This window comes from Vanacampus margaritifer, chromosome 1 (genome assembly GCF_051991255.1).
Source record: "Vanacampus margaritifer isolate UIUO_Vmar chromosome 1, RoL_Vmar_1.0, whole genome shotgun sequence".
NCBI lineage: Eukaryota > Metazoa > Chordata > Actinopteri > Syngnathiformes > Syngnathidae > Vanacampus > Vanacampus margaritifer.
This window is the reverse complement of record NC_135432.1, coordinates 64,215,186-64,236,964: the sequence shown is the minus strand read 5'-3', so window position 1 is coordinate 64,236,964 and position 21,779 is coordinate 64,215,186. Positions and strand designations below refer to the sequence as shown.

At 41.8% G+C, this 21,779-nt stretch overlaps 1 protein-coding gene across 14 annotated transcripts in view; it reads right to left on the bottom strand.

Annotated features, from left to right (window-relative positions):
* map4k5 (mitogen-activated protein kinase kinase kinase kinase 5) overlaps window positions 1–21,779 on the bottom strand; it is a 34,182-nt gene that overhangs the window by 1,832 nt on the left and 10,571 nt on the right. For 3 of the 14 annotated variants that reach the window (XM_077560342.1, XM_077560357.1, XM_077560349.1), the window contains 34 exons: window positions 21,341–21,556; window positions 19,876–19,933; window positions 17,338–17,428; window positions 16,772–16,836; window positions 16,625–16,680; window positions 16,498–16,545; window positions 15,213–15,255; window positions 14,952–15,024; window positions 14,739–14,870; window positions 14,119–14,181; window positions 13,955–14,036; window positions 13,766–13,882; window positions 13,005–13,083; window positions 12,661–12,714; window positions 11,744–11,802; window positions 11,594–11,661; window positions 11,207–11,245; window positions 9,905–9,949; window positions 9,225–9,267; window positions 8,356–8,566; window positions 7,753–7,776; window positions 7,581–7,666; window positions 7,169–7,210; window positions 6,572–6,656; window positions 6,117–6,196; window positions 5,622–5,682; window positions 4,437–4,551; window positions 3,965–4,056; window positions 3,154–3,257; window positions 2,890–3,067; window positions 2,339–2,407; window positions 2,172–2,264; window positions 1,970–2,040; window positions 14–69 (listed from right to left, as the gene is read on the bottom strand). In XM_077560342.1, the coding sequence (XP_077416468.1) occupies window positions 14–69; window positions 1,970–2,040; window positions 2,172–2,264; window positions 2,339–2,407; window positions 2,890–3,067; window positions 3,154–3,257; window positions 3,965–4,056; window positions 4,437–4,551; window positions 5,622–5,682; window positions 6,117–6,196; window positions 6,572–6,656; window positions 7,169–7,210; window positions 7,581–7,666; window positions 7,753–7,776; window positions 8,356–8,566; window positions 9,225–9,267; window positions 9,905–9,949; window positions 11,207–11,245; window positions 11,594–11,661; window positions 11,744–11,802; window positions 12,661–12,714; window positions 13,005–13,083; window positions 13,766–13,882; window positions 13,955–14,036; window positions 14,119–14,181; window positions 14,739–14,870; window positions 14,952–15,024; window positions 15,213–15,255; window positions 16,498–16,545; window positions 16,625–16,680; window positions 16,772–16,836; window positions 17,338–17,428; window positions 19,876–19,933; window positions 21,341–21,448 (2,690 nt within the window). In that variant the 5' untranslated portion in view covers window positions 21,449–21,556. The remainder of the gene's footprint in view (window positions 1–13; window positions 70–1,969; window positions 2,041–2,171; window positions 2,265–2,338; window positions 2,408–2,889; window positions 3,068–3,153; window positions 3,258–3,964; window positions 4,057–4,436; window positions 4,552–5,621; window positions 5,683–6,116; window positions 6,197–6,571; window positions 6,657–7,168; window positions 7,211–7,580; window positions 7,667–7,752; window positions 7,777–8,355; window positions 8,567–9,224; window positions 9,268–9,904; window positions 9,950–11,206; window positions 11,246–11,593; window positions 11,662–11,743; window positions 11,803–12,660; window positions 12,715–13,004; window positions 13,084–13,765; window positions 13,883–13,954; window positions 14,037–14,118; window positions 14,182–14,738; window positions 14,871–14,951; window positions 15,025–15,212; window positions 15,256–16,497; window positions 16,546–16,624; window positions 16,681–16,771; window positions 16,837–17,337; window positions 17,429–19,875; window positions 19,934–21,340; window positions 21,557–21,779) is intronic. The other 11 variants (XM_077560364.1, XM_077560380.1, XM_077560389.1 and 8 more) reach the window with 11 other exon arrangements.

Below are 21,779 nucleotides of genomic sequence, written 5' to 3'. Positions count from 1 at the left end.
GGCTGGTACCAACCTGTCGGATCCGAGTAGGCGGAAAACTCTGCTCGGGTCGGAGATCTCCTGCGTAACCTGTGAAACAACACAAGAGTGTTACATTTAATAGTTCTTAATAGGGCTTGATTGAAAAGAATGTTTGAGGCCAATGCCGATAAAATAACTTATTTGATTCCTTAATGATTACAACAATAACGAGGAATTGCAGGCAGAATGTTTGATTGTTTTACTATTGTTATTTTAAATAGACGAGAGAAAAATCGGCAAAAATTGGCTGATTAATTGTTAAAAAAATTAATTGCCTAATTAACTCAGTCTACACATTTACATATTGTTTCACTGTAATCAAATTTATGACTTAGCGACTTATGTTTATGCCACACTTGTGTTATGTATAATTTTGTGAAATTAGTAAACACACTTGAAACTAACTGCAAGTCAGAGTTTAATAAGTTAGCAACTTTCACTAAAGTAGATAAACTGTCTTATATGAATTCATGGTTCATTTGCCTTTATTTTTGCGCAAGCTGAACCTATATGACTAAAACATATAACAAAAAAAGTATAATAATTGTAATACCAGGGTTTTTCCTGTGTACAAAATTCAGAGGCGGCCAAATCCAGCCTGAGTAACTGATAATGAAATGCTTTAACACGATAATAGTCATATTCGTATTGGAACTATTACTCTCATTATTGAAACATGGAATTATTATATGTTGCCTGTAAAAAAAAAATGAAAGCGAGTCAGTTGAATTTACAGAATACATGCACATGGTCATGATTAGGGATGTTCGATACCACTTTTTTCTCCAACCAATACGCAATTAATGACAGATGATTTTAAAGAAAGACATATATCTCCCAATATATTATTTTTCCTCATAATTGCATGAAGTTAATGGCAACTTTGTATTTATATAATTCCTAATTTCTTGTCCCTGTAAAATGGCCGCCTCACCGCCGTGATTACCAATACCTTAAAATAAGACACGTATTGGTAGTCAGCCATTTTTGTTTGTTAAAAAATACACGGGAAGAGGACGTTGAAAAAAAAAAAGGATCTCAAATCACAATTCCAATACGGAGAAAAAAATTTGATTTTTCAAAATTGTTCAGCTTTTGTTCCCAGTAAAAGTTCCCGTCAAATTCATGCTGCAAACTTGAAAATTGAAGAAGGCGATGCCATTTTGTACAAGAACAAAATCTAAATCTGAACAAAATCCAACTGTGTAAATTCGTCCTTGGGGGAGGTCGTAGCTGTTGCGAGTGTCTCCATGGAACGTTATGTTCCATCTTGCGTGTCCGCACCGTGTAGCCCGACGCGAGGCAGAATGGGCGACACCTGCGAGGTGTTAAGCGCCTGGCTCGGACGAGGAGGGAGACGTGATACGGGTCTCGCGTGTTGACGGAGGCGGCCGGCGGAACAAATGCCCGTCGAGGAGCCGCTCGCCCGTGAAGGAATCGTACCCACACAAAAGCTGAATTATTCAAAGCCGCTCACTGTTGTGTTTATGACGGGGCATCAATTTTGCATGCCCGCTGACATTTAAGAAAATAAAAAAAATCCAGATGGCGGCCAAGCCACTGCTGGTATCGCTTTCCATCAAAACAAAATACTTCACCTCACGGTGATCTCTTGAACTTTTATTGTGTGAGTGAGACCAACCAGTGATCAGGTTCACACCGTCGACAAGTTCATTAGCCGCCGTGCGTAAAAAGTCAACCGTCTCACCAGGGATCACCTGCACGGCAATATGTAAACATCCAGAAGACAACGCATACAACTAGCAACACGCTTGGTGCAGATCGGGATTCAGATCTAAAATCCTTTTGGATTTGTGTGTGTTGACTGTTTCTTCCGTTATTGACCCCCCCCAGCTCACAACAAAAAGCAAACAAAAAATAAAACCTCTGTGTGCCAGAACCTGTTTCCCACACTTGGACTCTGCCAGGTGAGTGAGTGTGTTGTTACCTCGTTGGATTTGAAGCTCTTGCCCTGCATGCCGTGCTTCCAGAAGGCTAGAACGCTGTCCTGCAGGCACACTGCAGGGACAAAAGAGGACGCTTGTTGACTTACTGTTACTGCAAGAAGGCTACACGCTTGCCAACAATCAGGCCCGATAAATAAATAAAAAAAAGGAAAGAGAAAAAAGAGACGACATGTAAAATCCTACCAACTGATCCGATGCCAAAGTCAAAACTGAGCTCGGACGCCAGTTTCTTGTTGGACTTCAATTTGCCTTGAAGGTTAACAATCTTCAAGTTTTCTGTGTGCAAACATGAATCAGATCCAATTTTGGACTTCTGATGGATTTCATGACAATATGCTCGCTCCACTTACGGTCCAAACACACCAACACGGTGTCTCTCTCCAGCTGGGTCACATGAATGGCATCCACCTGCTGATTACCTGCGAGTGGAGATAAAATGGTGTCGAAGCTGCTAGATTTGGAAACACTGCATCACTCTCTTTAAGTGGCAGAAATAACGACCCCCAAATATGGTATTAACAACAATTGAAGTGTGAGAGAGAGAGAGAGAGAGAGAGAGAGAGAGAGAGAGAGAGAGAGAGAGAGAGAGAGAGAGAGAGAGAGAGAGAGAGAGAGAGAGAGAGAGAGAGAGAGAGAGAGAGAGAGAGAGAGAGAGAGAGAGAGAGAGAGAGAGAGAGAGAGAGAACTAAACTGGAAAGGAGACTTGGACATTTCCTTATGTACAGACCAACTACTGGCTATTAGCTACAGTTGTTTGTTTACATCCAAACCCAGTTTGTAGCAAACGTGAGCGACGCCGATCCCACTTGTGATCACGATTACAATTTCAGCTTCCCGGCCATAGACAGAAAACACAAACAGAAAAGTCCAAGTTCGCACAAGTTCGGTATGAAAAACGTACTGGTTCCCATCTCTGTAAACCAGGAAGAGCAAGAGTTGAGGTTGATGGTTTCGAAGCGCACCACCTGGCCGGGCTCGGCGCCTTGGCTGATGGCCACGCACAGCAGCGGGTACTCCTGCTCGGGCACCACAAGCATCTCGAACACTTTCAGCGGGCTGGGAAGCGGGAAGTCAAAGTGCTGCCGTTCGGGAAGGGGGGGACATGCGAGATGCATGTTAGAGTTGAAGGACCCGCGCAGGTGGTTTCACATCACGTGGAACTCACCTTGATGAGCATAAACCTCTGCATGGGCTCGTACCACTGCAGGAGGACAATGCCGGACTGCAGCGCGCCACACAGGTATTTGTGGCCCGTGTACGGGTTCCTCACTGTGAAGTAAAAATACTTTGTTTACAGGACTTCAGCAGATGCGACCCATTGCATTTTTGGACGTGGCCCGCCAAAGCAGACCGTGCGTGTCGACATTCGCGATTCAAGCGAAATCTGTACCCAAAATGGAAATTGTCCTCACTTTTAATAACATGCAAGCATTGTAGCAAATCACTTTTTAAAAACAAACTCAATGAGAACTGATTTTTTTTTTTTATTGACAGTACTTCCCATTTAAAATCCATTATTCCTCCATTTGTTGTGTAGATAACAATATGAGGAGGTGATTATACATTTACATGGTTACACAAACCATTATGGCCCTTTGAGGGAATCTAACCAACTACAGTATGAACCATTATAAAAACATTGTAGTGATGTAATATTGTGTCTACTGGTATTTTTTCTTCTCAGTAGGAGCACAAGTTAGTAAATATAAAGAGAAAATATTTTGTGTGCAGAGTTCTCTTTTTTTTTTTACTATTGTGACAAGTTATTGCATGTAAATTGACAAAAAAAGAAAAGAAAACATGTTTACTTTTATTCTTAAGTACACGTAAGAGTGTCTTTTTACTTAAGTACTAAGTATTATGTTTACATGAATACAGATTGCGAGTACTTTTGTCACCTATGCTGCCTGGTCACAATTGGACAAATAAAATCATGAATTGTGTGAGGGTGTGTGGAGGGGGGGGGGGGGACTCACCGATGCAGCACTTGTGACAACCCTTTGTGTCGGGGATCTTGGTCGTCAAGGCAAACCTCCTGAGGGGACAAAATAGCTCTCTGTCAGCCCTGCTGAAAAGAGACCATGACGTAGTGAATCGGGCGGAGCAAAGCTTTCACTTCAGTGCGAGCGCGCTCATTTTTCACACAAGCAGTAAACAGCAGAGGAGCACAATAAAGCACCGACCATTTCGTAGTGGAACTTTGAAAAGCTGACTGCCGAGTCCCAGCAAAACAGCATTCCCTCCACCGGAAATAACAAAACCAATTCATCTGTGCCAGGCTCAAAACAGCTCCATAACAAAACCTTGATTGACTGCACAGTGTTTTAAAGGGAACATAATATGCAAAAAAAATTGATTTTGGGATATGGAATTTGTGACTGCATTTCCTTGGCAGAGGTACAAAGGATTACGCAGGCCACCATGCAAAGGTCAGTGCACAGATATCACCTTGGCAGAATCTTGTCCGGGAAGCGGTGCGTGTGGAGCTGGGCAGCCAAGCCGGGTTTCTTCAGCTGCTCAAAGAGCCCAATAAGGTTGTGGGAGTACAGCTGGAAGTTTTTCCCTGCGGCGAGACAATCACAGTCACATAACGCACATTTTCTAACGCTGTCGACCAAACAACAGCGGCAGCTAGGATTTTTGAGCAAGGTTAGAAGTGAGCGGCGGTACAAGTATGACGATGGTGTGAAGCGCCATTACCTTCTGATGAAGCCGGTTAGTAGTGTGTCAAGTGAAGCCAGGTGGGAGGAGGGTGGACAGTGATTAAAGGACAGAAAGGAGAAGAGAGCAGAGGTTAAGCAAGTCCAATACCAAATTAGCTTTCACGATTTGTCATCCGTCCCATAATACACATCAATCAGCGGCAAGCGATTCAGCCAGGTTACGACATTTTGGCTCGGAGGTGGCAAATCCAGGTCCAGAAAGTAAAAACCCTGCCACAGTTTGGCCTCAGCCCCTGGTGCTAGCTAGCTAGCTAGCTAGCTCCATAGCTGGCAAACGAGCACCATAGGAGCTAGCTAGCTTGCACGACAACTGAAACAATTAGCGATAAGGGCTAAAAGGAAGCCAAACTGTGGGCAGGGTTTTTACTTTCTGGACCTGGGTTTGCCACCTCTTTTGGTTACACGTTAAAAGCAGTGTGTAATATTTTCACTTAACGAATAAAGCTCAGAGCAGTTACTGCATCAAAACGTTTCATAACATTTGGTCCGGCTCCTCTACATGCTTCAAATTTGGTAGCATTTGGACAAATTCTCCAGGAGTAAACGGTCATAATAAGCTAAAGTGACCTCTTCAGATCAAACTGACAGACTTTCCGTGTTAGGCATGACGGAGGCCTCAGTAGGTGCTACGGTTTTGGTCAGCAAAGGAGTCAGGCAAGTACTTAATGTACATATATGAATGACAGCAACTATGAACTGGAGAGGCAAAGAAGGGGAAGCTTCTTTAATTCTAAACCTACCATGTTCTATAAATTTTACAACCACGAGCGGCAGCAGCTCGCCGATCACACAAAAGGAAAAAAAAAAAATAACGTCTATTTTCAGGACGGGAGGTGTTGCCAGATAACGCAGGACAAAAGCAGCGGCGGGTAATGACGGTGACGGGCAACGTGGTGCCGTCGCCACTTACCCGATAAAGACATCAGGTTGTTGTTGATAACGTACAGCCACGTGCACTTCCTGGGGAACAGCTAGGAGGTGACATAAAGACCATGTGTGACCAATATAGCATTCGAAAGTGGAAACAAATTGTATTTATTTACTAAGGATGGATTTACACCACATGATACTTGTGACACAATTCAATAATTTTGCTCAAGTGGCTCAAATCAGATTTAACAGCCTCTTCCACTAGTGGGTAAAAATACAACACGTTTCAGATAAGCGCCAATGTGAGTGCAGCCTAAACACACATGGGATTTACGTCAGTGCCAGCTTGACGTCATGAACATACAATGGGGAAAGATGCTTCGGGATTACGTGTTTTGAGTGTCAAGCCATTGAAACAAATTAAACTCATATTTTTAAGTTACCAATGTATAGAACATTAGATCTGATTTGGGTACTTGAACCTGCAGTGCAAATCCAGCCTAAAATTGGATAAGAGGTTTGACTCTGATTTTACCTGCTCCATCGTGGCCTCATGCAGCTCGTTCAGATTGAGCGTATAGATGCCATCTTCTGTCCCAAAGATCAGGTACTGGTCTAACAGGGGAATTTGTAATACACATGCATCAGGATGGTGTAAAAAGTATGACGCGGATGGTGGGGTTCTCCTGAAATTGGACGTTCTACCTAGGGCTGCTTGATGATAAAGAAAATATAATCACAATTACGACGTTCATTTATTAAACGTTCATAAAATTCTTTGAAATACTATAATTATGGACGTTCCTTTTGGATGAAACACAATTTATTAAATTAGTTCTTTTAAAATTTAATAAAAAGGTGCGAATATATAATTCTAAACAACTCAAAAATTAGTATTAATAACCTTTTTTTTTTTTTACAATTATGCTCAATTTGTAATTGTGGAGTGTGATAATTGAAATTCAATGAATTCCACAGCCCTAGCTCTACCTTTGGTGTCCGGATGGATCCAGGATGTAGCACAGTTGATTTTCAGCGGACACCCATCGAACACTTTGGAGAAACAAGCGCCCATCTGCAAATTTAGGGTTGGGGGGAGAAAAGGACGGCATGTATAAGTGCCTTTGCACCTTAAACAAATACAGTACTGCTCAGCCTCTTGCTAGCAGATGTTGTGGCAGTTCCATACTGCATTCATCAATATTTACTTTTATTGTATACATATTGTTTATTTGAGAATTGAAAACTCAAAATGAGTGGGTTTGCATCATATGACTACTGTCGAATTTGTGGCTTGCTTATCACCACGGTGAGAATGACTCGGCGCAAATGAAGCATAAGCACGGTGTATGTATGAAGTATCAATTGCCCATGTGTGGTGCAATTCACTTGAATTCTGGCAACTCCAAGCTATCGCCGTCATCAATGCGCGAGCTTTGGCTGGCTGTAACCACTAACGAACTGAACTGTGAGTTTAAAAGTCAAGTTACGTACCAAACAATGGAGATGTTGGAAACATTGTAAGCACACAGTAATGTGACTTAACACTTCAAGAAACATCACCGTGAATGCAGACTGTTCACTCACCAGCACTTTGGGTGTGGGCGGCAAGCCGTTGATGGCCGGTTTCTAGCGTCGGAAGCAGAGGAGACAAACGGAGACAATAAGCTTTGATTTAGCCTCAAGCGTTAATTCTAGTAATGTCTCAACAATAAAACAAAACAACAGTACAAAGATGCACTCTGGAAAGTATTCACGTTTTACTTTTTCCCCACGTTGTCTTCATACGGTCTGAGTTTTCTCACCAGTCGACAATTTTGAACACCACTCCAATCAATTATTTAGTCCTACTCTCTAAATCATTTATCTTTTTTCAACGGAGTTCGGAAAGTTACAAATTTGGAGAAGAAAAAAAAAAAGAGGATGTAACAGATCAAAACGTGGACAAAGAGAAGCGCCACGAACACTTTCCGGATGCAGGGTGGACACAACTACATACGGGGAAATCCTTCTTCAGCTTCCAATGCGCCCGGTGCGGCGCTGGCTTGGGACTGTCGCCGTTCATGCTTCCGTCCGAGTCGTCGTCTTTGGGATTGACACAAAGGCATTGGCGTTATTGGACATGATAGGACAATCGCATGTCGAAAAACTAAGTCAGAGCTGTCCCTCACCTTTGCATTCACACTTAGTGACAGCTTTGTTAAAAAAAAAAAAAAGACCAATGAAGTTCATTCAACATCAATTTTCAAGGTTTTCTTAGCATTCATATGGCAAATCACAAATTCCCGTACAGGTGTACCTCAAACTACTATACAGAATATACCAATACTAGAATATTGTGGATAGCATGATTTTAGTTTTGGTAGTTGAACTCAAAAAGTGAAACTCTTCTATCATCACTATACAGAGGGAAATCATGAATTATTTTTAATACAGTGAAACTGAATCTATTGGCAGCTTGTAATTCTCTAAATTAGCTATTGTTTTTTTTCCTGTGAAAGTAAACCACGTATTCACCAAAAAATTAACCTATAGTCATGTATTTTTACCAAAAAAAACAAATTCACCATCCCAAGAAATTAGAATTGATTGAGACAATCACAATGAATTAATATATCCTTGCTGCTATGTGAAAAAAAATTGTCCATTTTTTTTATTTTTAGACATACAGTAAGTGTTTTTCACATAGCAGCGACGAAATACGTGTTTCAACCTTTCCACTGATGCATCTGTACGGACATACAAGAGCCGCTGTTGTCCTAGCATGTCCTTACCCTGGTCCGAGGCGTGAGAAAGGAACCCGGGGCTGCTGACGCTGACTGAAAGGTAGTCCGGCGACGAGCTCCCCACCTTGTTGCCGTGCTCCGGTGTGCTACGGCGCCGCGCTGCTTGGGCCGGACCGTTCTCTGCGTTGGGGAAGCGCCGCACTGTCAGCAAGCGCTCGTCGTTGAGGCTTGCGTCCTCAGACGAGGTGTGCAAGCGGGGCTGCGCGGGAGAAGAGACCATGGCAATAGTCAAGTTAGGCCAAATTGATTTATTCAGCCGTTAATCACAAAAAAGACAAACAGTTTCACAGGCCCGCGGTTGACAAAGATCAGCGACATCATCTGGTTTCAACCTTGTCTTAATAGGACATTTTTGCTCCTCAGACACTTTTACCGAAGATAGTGTTGGGCAAATTACTTTATGAATATTAATGGTTATGGTTCGAATTGCCTCACCAAAAGAGTAATTGAATACGCCTTCATTAATGTAATTAGTTACCAGAGAAAGTAATTATTGCAATGCATTCAAATATGTCAGCGTTTTTGGTTTCGCAGGCCAGGTACAAAAAGTAAAAGATAATACATGCATATTTTACTCAAATTAATACTTATTAGCTTTTAAACCACATTTGGTAGACCTGCTGCACTGCACTACTAAAAGTTCCCATGGTAGTTGCTTTAAACTTAATTGTTATGTAAATAACGAGAGCTAACAACACATTTTCCCCCCTTTTTGTCACATATACATACATACATATACATATATATATATATATATTTTTTTACTATCTGAAAATGTATTAGTCTTCGTTGGACGATGCAGCCAGCGACTAATAACTTGTCGCACACTTTGTTGAATGGTGGTCATTGGCTCCTACCTTCGGGGGCCGAGGAGGAGGATACCCTGGCTTGAGTGTGGATCTGAAATTGGAAGGGTTGAAAAAAAAAAAAAAAAAAGATAAATGAGGATCTTAATCAATGACATCATTTGAATTAACCACACCGGCCGCAATGTTAGGTACACTTGCACGTTTGAACGAGGTCAGATACATTTTGTCAAACGGGTATTAACTCTTTGACTGCCAAAAACGTTAAATAACGTTTAGTAAAATCCTATGGAGGAGTGCCAAAGACGTTAAAAGACGTTTTTTTTTTCAAAACAGAGGTGTTCCTAACCATTTTCTATTGTTGATTACTGAAAAACGGAATAAGGTAGAAACAAACATTTTTTTCTGATGAAAGATGAGAGTCCAATCTTTCATTTGGTAGCATGTGTGTTTCCATAGTCCAAACACATAATTTTCTGTGGACCTTGAAAGATCAGTCAAAAATGCTTAAATCGGCTGGCACCCACAGCATCCCTTTTCTGAAAACGTCTGGCAGTCAAAGAGTTAATTAACCAATGTGTTTGTCTCTATGGTTGCAGTTTTAGTTTCGGGTATGCAAGTGTAGCTTTGGCTTCCGTTTTCTAGCTACATGATGGCAAATGACAACATTAACCATCAACATTTTTGGTGTCTCGCTCTCATTAAGGTGGTGTGTGTTTCTTTTTCCTCACAGTTCCACTTCTTCAAAGGCGCCCTGGAGGTGAGCGACGTGTCCCCTGCAGCGAGTAAACAAGTAAAGCAGAGAGAAAGGTTCAGGGCTCATCGGTAATGTTTAATTAAAAAGTGTTACAACATAAATCCAGCCGGGAGAGGGGAGTCCACATTTTTTGGGGAGGTAAATGTTACAAAGTAGTCAAGTGATGCCAAGCCTCAGAGAAACCAGTGCAACGACAGTATGGACGGCTGCTAAGATCCTTTTCGTGCACTTCATGTGTTCTCCTGCCACACAGAGTGCAGCTATTCACAAGTAATGTGCACTTCCCCTCAGCTTGTACAGTGCTAAAAGGAAAACTTTTTTTTTTTTTAATGCTCAGGACATTCGTACAAAAAAAAAAGTTTTAATTGTGTGTAAAATATTTAAAAGTTGCTTTAAATTGTAATTTCATATAAATTGTAATTAATTGAATAATCCAATCTTTAGTGATGTTTTTTTGATAAATCAATTCAATAATCAAGTATTCAAACAAATAGAAAATAGGTAAAATAGTTTTATTGTATAATTGTACTAAACTTTTTATTTGTCATGTACAAAAAAATAATTAACGAGATTTTTTTTTTTTTAACTGCAATGTTTGGATTAAAAAAAATTCGACAAAACTCTTGAAAACGCAAATGCTCGCTGTCCCTTGAATTGACGGTAACACCATCTACTTAATGATTAATATACCAGTTTAAATACCGTACACCAGGTGTACTCTGATGTACTGTATATGACTATAGTTAACTTTCCCCCCCCAACGTTTTTTTCAAGTTTCAAAGTTGCTGTTTTTTAAACTACTGAAGCTGTTAAAAACACATTTACATTTAAAAAAAAATTAATAAACAAATTCAAATTAATCAATCAAATAAATTGATTGCCTAACGCTATGACAATAAAAAAAATAAAAAGGAAAAAAAGATATAAGGCATTAAATTGGGCAATTAGACTTGCAGTGTCAAACCAGACTTTTGGTCGTCCATAATGTCGGCAGCTGTACTGACTTCCCCTGGGAAAAAAACTGAACGTTTGGTATCTCTCCTCCTCTTCAAATATTCACCTGATTTCAATTTTACAGTATTGGGGGGTTTGCAATGACAACACAAGCTGCTTGTGTGCTATTTAAATGGCAAAAAAACACCAAAAACGAGCAACTATGTGGTTTACAAAACAGTGTTGGAGGACGTCAGAGTGATTTATTTGGGAGTGAGTAGGCGGGTGGACTAACGGATGCACACTACAGTAGAACACAAGCAACAACAGTGTTGAGCGTTACCGTTGGAACAACTCGTCCTCAACGCTTTTGAGGAGACTCCTTCGGTGAGGGGGAGAACGAGATGAGGGATGAGACAGGCCAACAGCCAAAAGAGGGTGGGGGGGGAGAGAGATACAGAGAAAGACAAGCAAAGCAAAAGGAAGACGTGAGAAGGAGCTCGCTTACAATAAAATAAAAACATTTAGCAAGCGGGTGAGGTGGGGACGGGGGGGGGGGGGGGTGGGGGGCTGGTCATGCTCATTAAGAATCAGTGCGTCAGGCAGTCATGAGTATAAACATCATCGTGGGCGTGCAAGGAGGAGGCAAAGCCAAGTAAAAATAAATACATAAATAAAAAGGTGTAATCGTGAGCAGCTGCCTTGACGATGATACTTGCAAGGGGCTTACCTGGCTGTTATTCCCCCCTCGGCAAAGGGACTCCAGGGGGACTGGAAGTCATTATCCTTACTCACATCCTGCGGGAAGAGACACGAGCAGAAATAGCAGCGGCTTGATACACCTGCACTCCGGCGCCATTGCGAGCCTTTCGATCCTCACCATTTCCGAATGGGCCTCCGTTTCCTTCCGCAGCGGCGGCTCAAATTGCAACTTGTCAACTGCCAACGACAAGGAAACACTTTTTAACGGTGACTCGCCTTTGACACAAGAGGGCATCAGAGGGCAACGCCGGCGACTCAAAAACGACTCAATGGCTTTAATGATTAATTTGGCCTTCTTATCTACCACGCACGCACGCACGCACACAGTGTGCAGCAATATCCATTTCGTTGAGTTTTGTGTTAAAAGTCAACAGACTAGGGAAAAAGCCATGTCTTCTGTTACAGCAATTTTGCAGGATTTCTGTTTGAAAATTTTAAATTGTGCGTGAAAGCCCACATAGCAATTTTCTGGGCTTTGTGTGAAATTCACAGAAGGATAAATTGCGCAGCCCTAATGTGGAAATTTTGCAGGATCTGAGCATGACAGATGCTTTGGGTTAATCTCAAAAAACATGACAAGAGCAGATTGACTATGAACTGACCTAAAAAAGTAAAACCATGCACTTCATTGAATTATCATGGGGCCGAAAAAACACTAACCTGATCTCTGGAATTATTAATAAACATCACATTCATCTCAGTATTTAAGATCCAATACAAACAAAGTTAGACAAGTGGTGAAAAAAAATTACATTCCAAACCATGAGTCAACTCTACTGTGGTGTCAAACATACACTCACAAACACAAAAAAAGCTGGAGAAAGTGCTGAGTCAGGTATGAGTCAACATTAGGATCCTATTAGTCATGGATGAAACAATGCTATTTCTGTCAGTCTGTCAGAGAGCCACGCGCATTTTTTTTTTTTGGGTGGGGGGGGGAGGGTTTACGTGTTACGACAAGACCACACGACAGGGTGAGCGTGGGAGTTACAAACAAAAAACACACGCACGTATTCTCACTACGCCACCACTGACCTGCTTGGCTCGCTTGAGGGGATTGCGGCCCTCCACGCTCTGTCCCATTGTTTGCTTCAAGGTGAGAAAGACACATTGAGGAGGGTGTGTGTGCGTTGGGGGGAGGGGGGGGGTGCTAAATCACGCAGAATGGACCATGGGATCAGAGACATCCATCTCGGTTCTATTGTTTTCTATTTCTACACACACATGCTGTGGGCCTGGAATAGTGCCAGTGCAGAAGTAGCGGTAGTAGGACCTCTAGTGACCTGAACAGCTGGGCTGCTTACACTAGTGAGAGTATGCGGTTGGGGTCTGCGATGCATTAATGGGGGCTTTTTTTTTTGTTTTTCGTGTCTACTTACAGGCCATCTCAGAGCGCGTCCTCTCTGCCCGGGCGTGCTTGTTGGTGGAACGGATGGTGTGTCGGACCACCGAGAGGGGCTGCGGAACAGATTGGGAAGTGTGTCACCTTGAAAGTGTCGTCGCTTTCTTTGAATGTGTGTCGACAGCACTCTAATGTCTTGTCATAAGCGCTCATTAAAAAGTCGACAAGCCCCCGTTTGAGAACAAGTGTTTTTGGAGTATGCAAAAACGAGACCATAATAATTTAAAATCTTCCTCCGCCATTAATAACTTACATCTGTACAATTTTCAAAAAAAGTGCAATTTTTGAGAGGGGAAGTACAAATAAACAGCTGTGATCATGTGGTTGCAGGTGAGCACAGCCTATAATAAATTGGGGATATTAAAAATCACCCATTAACATTCAAACTCGTGTGAAATGTGAGTCAGCACACACTTAACCATGTTTAAAGTTTCTCTGGTTAATATCAAACAAAGTTCAGCTGTTCTAGTAGTCTTTTCCTGACATTTCACCTCTTCAAACCCGTATCTCACTGAGCGGCGCATATAAGCAAGTATTGGTATTCATATTTTGTGTGGCATTGTGCCCAAATAGTGATTCTCTCAATTTTTTTGCTCCCAAGTACCCCCCAAAAAATCGGATCAAAGGCACCACTATATTCTAAAATCTTGTTTATTTTTTATAAAAAAAAAAAAAGGTGAATGACTTTTCGTAAACAAACCTATGAGGTTCATTTGCAAATGTGTGACGGTATCTTACCTCAAGGTCGTCGTCGTCTGCCTCGCTATAATGCTGGTGGTTGTCGGGGTTGTTCATCTTGTCCAGGAGGTCGACGGCGAGCCGCCTAGTCAGGCCCGTCTGCGCCACGTACACATGCTGCGCGGAACCGAGAAGTTACGGGAAAGACGTCCAAGTGCGTATCGCTATAAAAAGGAAGCATTTGATTACCGAAAGGAGTTTCTCCGCTGTGGGCCTCTTTTTGGGGTTCTTGGTCAGGGACACTTTGACAAAGTTGTGGAAGGCGGCGGACCTGCGGATACAAATGCAATTAAACAGTCGCAACGTCAACCTCAAAGAAAGGCTAATACAGCGCAATGTTGGGGGGCACTCACCATTTGTTTTTGTCTTTTAGCTTAGGTGGTTGGAAGCTGCTCTTTGACATGAGAAACAAGGCCCTGAACAAAACAAGGGATCACATCGTCACCATTAGAGTTGGAATAAATTGTCACATAAGAGGCGTAAGTGATAACCGTATCTGTGGCTTGCATTCATACAGACATTGCGGCTTCATGCAATGAGACATTTTCAGCACAGCCAACCCCATATTGCCGGCAGTTTTGAGCATTTTGACTGATTTTTCAGTCGCACTGCCGTGGCCGCATCAAGAGTGCTTGATGGCCGGCCACAATTCTGCACACGACCCACTTAAGTTCAACGGAGCCATTACAGTGAAGAACACATGGTGGCCACAAGACGATATCCATATTAATTAAGGAGAACAGTGACTCAATCACAGTAGAGATGATTGGCATAATACATTTAAGATCAACTAAGTATTGGCACTAACTTGAAAATGGGCATTTCCAACCCAAATGATCTTGCAAACCAAAGTTGTAAAACAAACAAAACAAGGTTTTTATATGGCGTGTACTACACGTTTAATACCAATTTTCACCTATTGTGGATGTGCCTGGAGCTCATCCCACTTAATAAACAGGGATTCACTGTTTACCTCATTGGGTGCAGGTCAAACATGGGGGGCTGCAACTCGGCCAGCTCGATGGACGTGATGCCCACCGCCCAGATGTCACACAACTGGTTGTAGCCGCCGTTCTTCTCCACCGCGGCCACTTCGGGAGCCATCCTGCACAACATCGCGGAGGATTGGCTGACTGGAGCTTCTCAAGCTGCCTTTTCCACGTCACCTTGCCGGCGACGCACTCACCAGTAAGGCGTCCCGATGAAGGACTTTCTCTTGGCGATGGTGGCGGTTATTTTTGCTGCAACGCCAAAGTCGGCTGGACACACACACACACACAGAATATGCATACATAAAATGTACACAACACACGAAATGAAACTCATGAAAAAAAAAAAAACACCACACACACACACACGCGCACACACACATACACGCGCGCGCACACGGGGACTTTTTAGGGTTGCGAAACCAGCTGAGGAATGAGGACATGCAAGAACCGCTTACCCAACTTGACGTCTCCATCGTTTGTCAGAAGTATGTTGGCGCCCTGAAGACACAAAAACAAAACACACGAGGGTTATTCCCTTTGCATGACGTCCCATATAACACCACATTCTTAGAAACATCCGGCGGGCCATCCGCTTCGGGTCAATGGCAGCATCCGGCAAGCGGAAGAAACAGGTGAGTAGGCCTGTCACAATAAATGTTTTTTTTTAGGACAATGTTTTTCTGAGAAACTATCCCGATAAACTATGGTATCATTGATTATGTATTTTTAATGCAACAGACATATTGATATTAGAGCCTAATAATTCAAATACATCTTTTTCAAGAGCTATTAAGGTTTTATTCTCAGGGATACTGAACTATAGTTTTCAGGGATGTGATTTGACCAAAGTGAAATTATCTGAAAATTTAGGCACCCAGCTAGGTCCAGGGTCCGTGTTTTTAAGTACTTTCAATGCACTCACATGACAAAGAAATAGACAAAACAGCAGCATAAATTTTCAATGTATATTGAACTATCCCATATAAAATGGCAGTTTTAGTCAACTCACAATCAGTCACATTCAAAAACATTGGACTGCCTTTGCTTTTAAAAACTATCACTGAGAATATCATCATATCTAACTAATGTGATTACTAAGTTAACACATAAATAATGTTGAAGAGTTCAAATTTCATGAACAAATAATTGTATCATGACCAAATGAAAAGTAACTCATATTAGAGCATACCACAAATGTCTTTGTTATAGCAGAAGATGTTATCTGTCCGAGTCATGTGCATACACAATGAACTACTAAAAAAAATAAAAAATCGGATTTTTTTTTGGGGGGGGGGGGGAGATAAAAAAAAAAGCGGAATTCCGCGAATTAGCGGAAAAATCACATCCCCGAGTTTTGAAATGTAGAGCTGTAAATAAAATTGATAAATGAGAAGCAGTAACTCAACCTATGTTCATAAAAATATTAAATAGCACAACCACATCTGTAGAGGCAGAGTAACATGGGATGTCGTTCACCTCCTTCACAATGCAATTTGTACTACGCATCAAAAGACTGCAGCATTTCTTGAAACGCTGGTTTGTCTCTTCTCTCTTTCGCTATAAAGCCAGTAAACATTATCGGTGAGGCGGGCGTTAAAATTGCAAGTTGTCAAACAATGCTTGGCCTTCCACATCCCATCGTGTTTTTTGTTCCCTGCTGAAAAAAGTGGGTGGATGGTTGCGTTCAATAATGGACTTGGACTTTTTTTCCACACAAACGCCAAGTACAAATACTTCTACCTTAATGTCACGGTGCATCTTGCCCTTAATGTGCAGGTATCCCAAACCCTGGAAAAAGCAAATCAAGACCACAAGTCATCATTACAAGAAAGTGATTGATGATTTTAGAGATTGATTAATAAATCACCTGTAAAGTCTCCCGGCAGACATACGCAATCTGCACCTCTGACAGAGGGCCCGTCACTATAACACATGGGAGATAATTGTTTGAGTGTGCTGCAGGAAACATTGCTATTTACTGTTAATAAATAAAAAGGAAAAAAAAAGGCTTTACCATGATAAATGTCCTGCAGGGATCCCCCACCGCAGTACTCCATGCATATCCACAGCTTCTCTCGACTGAGCAGGGAAAAATAATAGCCAGTCGTTTTCAAACATTTCAAGACTAAGAAAGTTACTAAAACATTTGTTGGGGTTTTTTTTGGGGCGGTAATGGTTAAATACATGGGACGATGACCTTGATTATTTTTTTTTATCACATATTAAATCACAATCGCAATATTGAAGACAAATCTTAAACCACGGTACAACTGTGAGGTGTTGACATGTTCACTGACTGCAGCTAGAACATGTGGTTTGTAAACGCTTGTTCCTGCTGGATGTGGTCAGGAAATCAAAGTGCTTTTTTCACGTGGCCGCATGACGCGACATATCAAGAGGATTCCTGTCAAACCTGCTGGAAGTCAGGAGTGGCTGTACTTGCTTCCTGTCACACCGAGGCAGCGAGGGGGGCCCTTGTGAGCAATATTGTGACTCGGCAATTATAGCATGTGACTTTCCCGCCGACGGGCCCCGTTAAAAACCCTGCGTTAGCGCGACGTGTTCGACACTGACTCTCACCAGAGGTAGCTCCCAAAGTAGGCCACGATGTTTTGGTGCATGCATTCCTTCACCATGAAGATTTCCTGCTGGATGATGGAAAAGTCGTCCCCTGGAACACAACAGCACGGAAAGCACATTAACATCTGCGTTGCAAGAAGTAATCAGAATCTCTGGATTGTCAAAAATGACTTTTTTTTTTTTTTTTTAAGACAAGTTTTGGGGTTTCAAATTAGGGCTTCAAGTCAGGGTTAAGGTTTCAAATGAGGGTTTTAAAATACCAATAACAGATTCATTGGCTAATTAATAAAAAAAAAAAATTCCCTTAATGCTTCTAACTTAACTTGACAATAAAGATAAAAATCTGCAAAAATCGGCCATTTGTTTAAAAAAAATATTCGTCTTGAGTTAATGCGTTTAAACCCCCCCAACACAAAACAAAACAAAAGGGGGTGAAAAAAAAATCTGTTTGAATTTTTTATCTTTTTTTAAAGAGCCAGTTTCGGACGATTTAAACATAAGTTTTGGAGTAAGGGCTATGGTTTCAAACAATGAGTAGGGTTTCAAGCCAAGGTAGCCTCTTGGAAGGTTAGGGTATTAAAAAAAAAGGTTAGAGTTTCAAATTGAGGTTAGGAGGTGGTCTTAGATTTTCTATCAGGCTTTAAGGTCAAGGTTTAAAATAAGGGCTTAAGCCAAGTTTGCTTTTCAAATGACCGTGTTGCACAAACACTACACAGGAGCACCTTCAATCGGAACACTTTGTACTCCTAACATTCACGTGTGCAACTCTCAAAACTTCCCTGCAGTAGGAAAAAAAAAAGGTAAACAAAAAAATGTCAGCCAGCTGCTTTCCATTGGGCAGAAACAGGCTTCTGCTGCTGCAACTGATTTTGATTGCAACGAGGTTCCACAGTCCACGTTAAGCTAAAAGAGATCTGAAACAAATAACGTGCTGCAGAGGAAGTTGTGGTGAACGGCGGCGTGTGCCCTGAATAAATATTCAATTTGTCGATGCCAGTTGTGCATAGAAAGATACATTGACTCAGTTGATACCGTTCAGTATTAGTGTACCTTTAAATGTCTCCATGTAGCCATGAAGTCAGTTGAGAATTTTTAATTTAATTTTATTTATATCATGCCTTGCTTACTGTTCCAAACAAGGTTGTTGTTTTTTTCAAATTATGTTTCCAATGTATGAGATACATTAGCACTTCCTTGGCTTGAAGTTTTTGGTCACATACTGTGCATTTGTAAAGGTCATTTGAAAGCCTCTGCGTGCTCCTTAGCTTTGTGCGCATGTTGACAGTAACGTGCGAGTCAGCAGCCACAAACATTTGGGAAAAGGCTAATTTCAGGGACTTGACTCAGAGTTGCTAGAAAAAAAAAAACACACACACACACACACACATACACAGTGGGCCACTTCTACAGACGCCTCACTTCCTCCCCGGGTTGACGTCTTCTCGTGTTTATAGAATTGACTATGTAGATCATAATAAAGTTGGAATATCCTTCAGTATTCTGTGTCAGTCGTTTCATAAAGTGAAACTGTTATTTTGAATACATTCATTACAATAGAAGCACATTTTTCTGTGTGAATTCCATCCATCTCTATCCTCTCGTAAGGCCATTAAGAAGCAATGTCTGTAAGTATATACTGTTGGTACGGTTTGTATTCAAGCTTGGTGTGCATTATTAATATTAAAATTGGCTCCCGTTTCAGTTGAACTCCCTCTATTAAATTGATGGGATGGTCGTTACAATATTCGATTTTAAAAGAGTCGATAGCTGTTCACCAAAAAAAAAAAAAAAAGGCAACTTAAGTGATTAGCGTGTAGGGAACGAGTGAATGATTCCTAACAGGCACTCGCTTGTAAAAAGAAGTGACAGAAGACCTTGAGATGATCTGTTGGCCACAGTGCCAGGCCACACCTTTGTGTCCTGAAGCCGGTACCAGCGACGCGTGTGCCGGTCGAACCAGTTTTCATATTGCAAAGTCGTTTGCACCGGATAAGTGACGCCGATGTCCCATATTTAAAAAATAAATAAATAAAATAAAAATGACGCTGTGGAGATGATGAGCCACGTGAGAAACTAAACACACAATTATCAAGCGGTTTAAAATAACTTGATAGTTTCAAAGGTTTGGAACCTTGCTTAGTGTTTCAAACAAGTATCAGGGTTTCAAGCATTGTGTTTTAGAATTTTCCGTCCTCCAACATAAAGATCAAGATCGCTTTTTGCTGATGGGCTGATTATATGAATCAGGTTTGTTGGTGGATGGAAACATTTCAAACCTGCAGGACTCAGGCCCTCGAGAACCAGGAAGTGTCGTTAGTCGCTAGTACATTGACAATTCCGCACACTTCTGGATACGGAATCAACGCCAAAAATCGGCCCCGTTACCAACATGGTAAATGAATGAAAGCGAAAATCTTAATCGCCTCCTCATAACCATCTGAGCTCGGTGGCGCTAATCTGCATAATCTCACTAATCTGCACCGCGTCTACAGTCAGTGTGGGTTCGGGATGGGACGGGAAGCAGAAGCGCGTTCTTACCTGCTTCCAGCTTGATGATCTTGACTGCGGTCAGCTCTCCGGTTTGGATGTTGCGCGCCTGAAAGACAGCGGCACAACACTCAGGACACGGTTTTGCTACGAGTCAAATGTACATTTCTAGAGAAAAGACAACCACCGCAACAACAAAAAACGTTTAAGAATTTCAATAAGTAAAGGACCAAATAAAATAAGTCACAAGAGAGTTTTCATTTTTTGATTTTTGATTTTTTGATTTGATGATTTTCATGATTTTGTTATCTTTAATTTTGACATTGTCCACAATGTCATTATTGTAATGCATGCGTTTCGTAGGTTTGGTGCTAGGGCTGAACGAGTTAGAAAAATAAAATCCAATTGCGATCACACTCCCAGTGGCTATTGCGGAAAACATTGATGATTTTGTGTGCAAGCGGGTCTGGCCTCCGGATTGAGGTCAAGGCGAGACATTGCCTCTAATCCGGCCCGAGTCAAGTGAATGTTAACGGCGCAACGGCAATAAATTACCGGCAACATGCGAGCTGCATTTATGGATAAAAAAAAATAGATATATTTTCTGTTTCCGCCAGTGGACGCACTGATGAGATTTGGCAGGCGGATATCAGAATTCCAGGCGCAGCATTCCACCACCAGCCTTGTGCTTGTGGGGGAAGTGGGAATGGGGGGGGGGGGGTTACAGCCACCGAGGCTTTGTATGGAAAGGAGGAGGGGCGGGAGAGCTGAACGATGAACGTTTATCTGCGGCAGATGGATAAACAAGGACCTTCTCCAGACAGAACATCTCGCTTCATTTGGGAGCAGAAACATGCGAGAAATTTCTCCTCTAAGCCTTTTAGGAATTTTGCAATGATGCAAACGTTAAAAAGAAAGTAATTGAACTTGTTGTTACAATGAATTCAAATTTAAAGGGAAAGTCAAGTAAAAATATATGATTTATAATATAGTCTATGTGCCCCAACTAGTCTAAACACAGATTTTTTTTATATTTGTGACGTGACTAAAGCAGGAAAATTCAGGGAGCGGCCATTTTGCCACTTGCTGTCAACTGAAAATGACATCACAGTGGACAAATGCGCAGTGGGGGTAAAAAGAACAGATGATTGATCAATTAAAGTAAATACAACTCAAACTATTGAAAATTAGATTGCAATTTCATTGTGTTTCATTACATTTATTTCTGAAATTTGTACTGTTGGCCCAGACAGGCCAGTATCAGTGAACTTTGGGTGGCCCAACACAGTCACGTGGAGGCCCCCGGCAATCGATAATGTCGGTTCCGGCTTAAGGCTCGTATCTTAAAAAATTCCCCAAGTTGGTTCACATGTCTCTCAAGTACATTTAAGTAGTTGTATTCATATCTAGAAAAAGTGGTATCCGTGCATCCCTAATCAAAGAGTGATGTGGCAAGGTTAGCTGGAATCTTGGAATCTCTGGGACTCCGCAAGAACTGCAGCATTAGTGCACGTACCTTGTAGACATCCCCATAGGTGCCGCTTCCCACCCGCTGGATGAGCTCAAAGTCGTGCTGGGGGTTTCTCCGCTGGATCTCGCCACTGGGCCGGGGAAAGATGTCCATGGTGGGTCTGACGCTGGGGGCAATCCGGTGAGGGCTATTTGCTGGAGCCGCTGAACAAGTTGATGAGTGTTCGGTTTATTCAGTTGGTCCTTGCGGCTGCTCCATGGCCTGGAAATGAGGAAGAATGGAAGGCATGATTATTGGTAAAAAATTTAAAACTTCGACAATGTGGAAAACACATTGTAGTCAATGATGACCTCAATTGCAAATAACTATTAGACTACAGAATTATCTTTTCTTCTTTTTTTTTTTTAATTGAAGCATTAGCTCATATTTGTGGGGATGGTATGAAAGGAAGTAAAGATGGATGAGAGCATGACACAATATTGAT